The sequence below is a fragment of the Nannobrachium achirus genome (genome assembly GCF_963921795.1).
Source record: "Nannobrachium achirus genome assembly, chromosome: 9".
NCBI classification, from domain to species: Eukaryota; Metazoa; Chordata; class Actinopteri; order Myctophiformes; family Myctophidae; genus Nannobrachium; species Nannobrachium achirus.
Window position 1 is genome coordinate 60,687,155 of NC_137818.1, and position 6,000 is coordinate 60,693,154.

The 6,000-nt window shown below is 48.7% G+C and overlaps 1 protein-coding gene across 1 annotated transcript in view; it reads left to right on the plus strand.

Annotated features, from left to right (window-relative positions):
* Positions 1–5,749, plus strand: part of LOC308291978 (PDZ domain-containing protein 4-like) — a gene marked incomplete at both ends in the record, with an annotated part of 59,822 nt that extends 54,073 nt beyond the window's left edge. Inside the window, 3 exons of the mRNA XM_080734160.1 lie at positions 96–284; positions 2,496–2,650; positions 4,048–5,749. Of these exons, the coding sequence (XP_080590286.1) occupies positions 96–284; positions 2,496–2,650; positions 4,048–5,749 (2,046 nt within the window). The remainder of the gene's footprint in view (positions 1–95; positions 285–2,495; positions 2,651–4,047) is intronic.
* Positions 5,750–6,000: the final 251 nt, after the last annotated feature.

Genomic DNA, 6,000 nt, shown 5'->3' on the forward strand with positions numbered 1-6,000 from the left:
GTCTCTCCCTTTTGTCCCTGGAACCGTGCAACTCCTGTCACCATGCGACTCCCTCACCCCCACCTCCGCTACGTGACACCTTTCCCCCGGGTCAGAACGACAACCAGCTGGACCCAGACGAGCTGGAGCTGGAGTCCCTGGACAACGGCGTCCATCACCACCTCCCCAGCCCCCACCTGCTGAGGAACGCCACCTCCTCCTCCGCCCTGGCTGCCGGACCGGGGGGAGGGGCCAGCGCCCGCGGCCGCCCCCCCTTCAACGGAGAGTCCCCGGACCTGCTGCAGACGGTCAGTGGAAAGAGACCATAAGTACATTTACTTAACCCATTTAGGCCTAGAATTATTGAATGCTTTAACCAGTGAAAAATAGCAGATCTACGGCACTCGGTGCCGCGCTGTGAGCTTGTAGATCTGCTATTTTTGAAAATGTGTGCAAATCTTTGAATATATGTATTTTTTAAAGCGAACGTTTGTAACTCAAATTTTGCTTCTGGGTGGTCCCTGGAACTAGATATTTTGAGATGGGGGTCCGTGGCCAAATAAATATCAGTTTGGGGGTCCTTCACATGAGAACCATTGACATAGTAGTCTCTCAAGAACAGACTAACTGGGCTCCAGTTAAGTGAAAAGGATCTTTTCTTTGACGATGGATAGCCAGATTGCTGACATATAGAAACATAGGTTTTTCAAAAAACCTTAGAAGGATTCAAAAGACACTTATAGAATCGGGTCAAAATTCTAGTTTTCACAATCTTTCAAAAATAGCAGATCTACAAGCTCGCAGCGCGGCACTCGGTGCCGCGCTGTGAGCTTGTATATCTGCTATTTTTCAATAGTTAAAGCATAAAATAATGATACACAATAATGTGTACCCGTTCTGAATGGATGTGGGGGTGAACTACTCCTTTAAGTACTGTACTTATGTAACACTTTGAGGTGCTTTAACTTTACTAAAGTATGTCCAATTTCCAATACTTAATACTTCTGCTCCACTACATCTCAGAGACAAATATTGTATTTTTTTACCACACTACAATTATTTGAAAACTTTTGTTACTAGTTACTTTGTAGATTATGATGATTATTATTACAAAACACACATTTAACCACCACAGCAACCCCCTTTAAATGTTGGCCATTTGAAGAAAAAAAAAACAGATCTACAAGCTCACAACGTGTCGCTGCGACGCATTGTGACATAACTCGTGAACCGGGATTCTGCATAATGAGTACTTTGAGTACATTTTGATGCCAATACTTTTATACTCTTAATTGTTAATTCCAGACTTTTACTTGTAACAGTAGTATTTCTACATTGATTGCAGTATTGATACTTTTACTTAAGGGATATTTCACTTAAAAAAAAAACATTTGGACATTTTATCATCTACTCTGGCTTTTTTGAACACCCTCGACAGATTTTAATTTGCTTGATTCAATGTTTAGATATTTGATATTCATTTTATCAGACACTCCCCATCCAGGGCCCATTCCTATACAAACCCATTGTAACTTCAAATTCCATTTTAACCATGATAAATTCATCAAAAACACCTGTCTTTTTTCTGGTGACTCATACTGTCCTCCTATTACGTAAGCTGGCCGTCTTCATTTATTTTTAATACTTTTTTATTGTATTACATTTTCCCATCTTCCCCAAAAAGTATAAAAAATAAATGAAAGAAGTCATCGAAAAAACACGGCCAGCTCACGTAATAGGAGGACAGTATGAGTCACCAGAAGAAAGACAGGTGTTTTTGATGAATTTATCATGGTTAAAATGGAGTTTGAAGTTACAATGGGTTTGTATAGGAATGGTTCCAGTCTGATAAAATGAATATGAAATATCTAAATACCGAATCAAGCAAATTAAAATCGGTCCAGTGTGGTCACAAACAGGGGCGTCAATTGGGTATGGCAGGGGTATGCAGCTGCCATACCCTGGGTCCAGGGGGGGGGGGGGGGGGAAATAAAAGTTACTTTTAAATATAAATCCATGAATGTCTCTTTATCTATCTGTTCTGGTTATTATGTTGTTAAATTACTGTACAGTAAATGCAACATTTAACAAAATGGTCACTTTAACAAGCTATTATAATTATATTCTCCACACTTGTATTCTCCCCATCTTGAAAAAAATGTATGTTCCGCAGGTCAGCTGCACAGGTGCAATGCATTATTATTAATTGTGGCATGTTTACTAACATGCCAAGTTTAGAGCTCTGCACTTGAACAACCGTTCCAGGCTGCCATATCCAGCCCAAGAAACCATAGAAATGGGTGGGGGGAAAAAAATTTACTCCTTAAAATAAATGTATCATGCCTAACCCTAAGGTATGGCAACATGACTGGTGCCTTCGTGCGCAAGACACCAGTCATGTTGCCATACCTTAGCTTTTTCTGAACTGACGCCACTGGTCACAAAAGCCTGAGTAGACAATAAAATGACCAAAAGTTTTTTTGAAAGTGAAATGACTTGTATTCCACTCCCTGCAGACGGTGCTGAGTAACAGCCAGGAGCTGGACAGTGGCGTGGGACGCACGGACGAGAGCACTCGCTACGAGGAGTCGTCAGAACACGACCTCCTGGGAGATGACCACACCAGCGCCTCCAACACCAACGCCACCAACACGCCCGGCAGCATGCGCAGGTACTGGGCCAGTCGGACTCATTACATCACTGTCTAAATTAGGGCATTCACCAATAGTGATTTTTAGCATTCAAATTATTCGACCTAGTCGAATATTCGACAGGACTGGCCAAACTGTCAAATATTAAGTAAGCAAGAGGCGAACATTGTGAAAATAGCCGATCTACATGCTCACAACGCCTCGCGCTGCGAGGCGTTGTGAGCATGTAGATCTGCTATTTTCACAATATTTATCTGCGAAACCGAGTCACATTAAATGTAATACCTACAATTCCAAGTTCTTGTCAGGGTTCTTATGACTTCCTATCAAGCCAAGCTTTATAAACCATGAAGAAATATATATAAGACAAAACAATAAAAAAAAAAAAAATAAGCGAATATTCGACTTCGGTGAACAAAGTCGAATAGTGACTTTGATATTCGAATATTCGAATAGTCGAATATTTGGTGAATGCCCTAGTCTAAATGGCCATTATTTGGGATTTCTTCTTTTGCAATCGACATCTGAATTGTTTCCATTCCGTGAAAAAAATCATCTGCTGAAAAATTTTCATACATTTCAAAAATCTTCAAACAAATTGCAGAAATAGTAGACATGAAATGTCATTACTTATGCCAGCAGAGCGTGCAAGTACTGCGTTCGGCTGCGTATTTAGGTAGTATGTACTGTAGGTAGGTAGGTAGCTGTGTGTGTGTGTTTACCCTCTAGGACCCACTGTTGTAATATTACAACGTTTGTATTTTATCCAAAAAAAGGTTTAAATCATTTTATTTTAGCCCCCCCTACCGCCTAAACATCACCATTGGATTCTATTGTTTAGTATTACAATGCTATTGGCCACGATGTTTGCACATGAATACCCCCCACAGGCTGACATTCACACCCGCCACACCCGCTGACATTCCAGAGTTTTGACGAACATCTCACTTTTTCATGGAAGCTATTCCTCACAAAAACATAAGTAAAATGCCTGTACTATTTTTTTTGGTGATCATTAGAATGTCTAGAACATGTAAGTATGTTATTATTGTGAAAAATATCCCCCATAAATTAGAGCATGATTTATGATTTATGGCTTTCTTTTTTTTTTACATTACATTTTCCTCTGATTAGGACTCCTACAACACCATCTGATTTTTTTCAATTTTTTATTTCAAGTATTTCTATTGATGCCAGTGGTGAGCGGCTGAGCGCACCTCATGGCACACTCTGCTAGTGCACAAGTAGGCCATTCATGGCCTACTTGTGCACGAGGCGCAAGTTGGCACCTCGACAGAGTGCAGTTCTAGTTTTTATGTTAAATGTTATATGCCAAAAAAAAAAAAAAAATCGTTAATCACAATCATCTGTAACGGTCATTTAAAATGTCACGAATTGTGACGTCCCTGTGCTGCAGGTTCCTGTCCTCTGGACGCGGGGCGGACACCCCGCCCCTGCTGCGCTCCCGGGACCTCCAGTTCAGCACGGACTCCCTCCTGGGGCTGGAGTGTGTGGTCGTTGGCGGCGGCGAGGGGCCGGGCTACACCACGGCCACGGACCCCGTGAGGATGGCCATGATGCCGGGGCTGACCGAGGACGAGTGCGAGCGCTACCGGGAGCTCCTGGAGATCAAGTGTTACTACGAGAAGAACAGCCACGCGCTGCTGCTCCTGGGAGGAGGAGGAGGAGGAGGAGGACAGGGAGAGGCGCTGGACGTGAACCGCAACGAGAGCCTGATGCAGCACGAGATGGCTCTGCTGGAGGAGGAACTGCGCCACCTGGAGTTCAAGTGCCGCAACATCCTGAGGGCTCAGAAGATGCAGCAGCTGAGGGAGCGCTGCCTGAAGGCGTGGCCTCTGGAGGAGGAGGAGGGGGGAGGAGCGGCGGCGGCGGGCGCGGCCACCGGGGCGGGAGGAGCCGGCCGTTTGACCGGAAGCGGTGCCGGAAGCGCTTTGGCCAGCGAGGAGTCCTGTCACCACGCGCTGTCGGACATCAACGAGCTCCCGGAGAGGGAGCGCTCGGACAAGGACAGCACCAGCGCCTACAACACCGGAGGCGAGAGCTGCCGCAGCACGCCCCTGGTCAACGAGCAGCACCCCTCGCCCTCCACCCAGAGCCTGGACGGCGCAGAGTCCCTCCCCTACGCCTCCCTGCGGCAGCCGGCGTCCGGTCGGCACAAAGACAGGGGAGGCAGGGGGGGGGAGAAGGCCAACCTCAACCAGCCCTACTCTCCCAACACACACAAGAGAGGGCCGGAGGCCTCCAAGACCTCCACCTCCAGTCCCGGCACGAAATTCCGCTCGCTCGCGCGGGACCCGGGGGCCAGGAGGGGCTCGGACGGAGGGGCGAGGCGAAACCCCAAGGCCAACGGGACGGCGGAGCGCGCGGGAGGACGCAGCGCGGAGAACAGCCCTTACTTGTCCCGGCGTCAGACGGATGCCAAGCTGCCTCAGCGCTACCAAAGCTGCATGCAGCTGAGGTCCCCCTCCCCCTATGACGGGCTGTTGGCGCCGCCCAGGGACGCCGTCCTGGTCAGCGGGGATGACGGCAGCCCCATGAGCCTGGGCAGCACGTGCAAAGATGTCCCCCTGCAGGGCCCGCCGCCTCCTCCCCCCCTCCTGCCCGCCTCGCCCGCGCGCATGGAGTGGAAGGTGAAGATCCGGAGCGACGGCTCCCGCTACGTGGCCAAGCGGCCCGTGCGCGACCGCCTGCTGAAGGCGCGCGCCATGAAGATCCGCGAGGAGCGCAGCGGCGGCACCACCACGGACGACGACGCCGTGAGCGAGATGAAGATGGGCCGCTACTGGAGCAAGGAGGAGCGCAAGCAGCAGCTGCTGCGGGCCCGCGAGCAGCGCCGCCGCCGCGAGTTCATGATGCAGAGCCGCCTCGACTGCCTGAGGGAGCGGGAGAGCGCCAGGGAGCAGGGCAACGCCGCCAACGCCTCCGGGCAGCCGGAGCCGCCCTCCATCCTGGAGCTCTGCCACCGGCGGAGCATGAAGAAGCGCAGCCGGCGGATCCTGGACAACTGGATCACCATCCAGGAGCTGCTGGCCCATGGGACGCGCTCCGCCGACGGGAAGAAGGTCTACAACCCCCTGCTGTCCGTCACCACGGTCTGAGACCAGTGGATCTCAAACTTTTACCATGTCAAGGACCACGTGTTTGGCCTCGGACCCCCCCCATCTCAAAATATGTTGTTCCAGGGATCCCCCCCCCCCCAGAAGCAAATATTTGAGTTACAAATGTTCGCTTTCGAAAAGATACCTTCAAAGATTTGCAAATGTTTTCACGATTTTTCAAAAATAGCAGATAGATCTGCTATTGTTCAATAGCTAAAGTATAAAATAATTCCAGGCCTAAATGGGTTAAG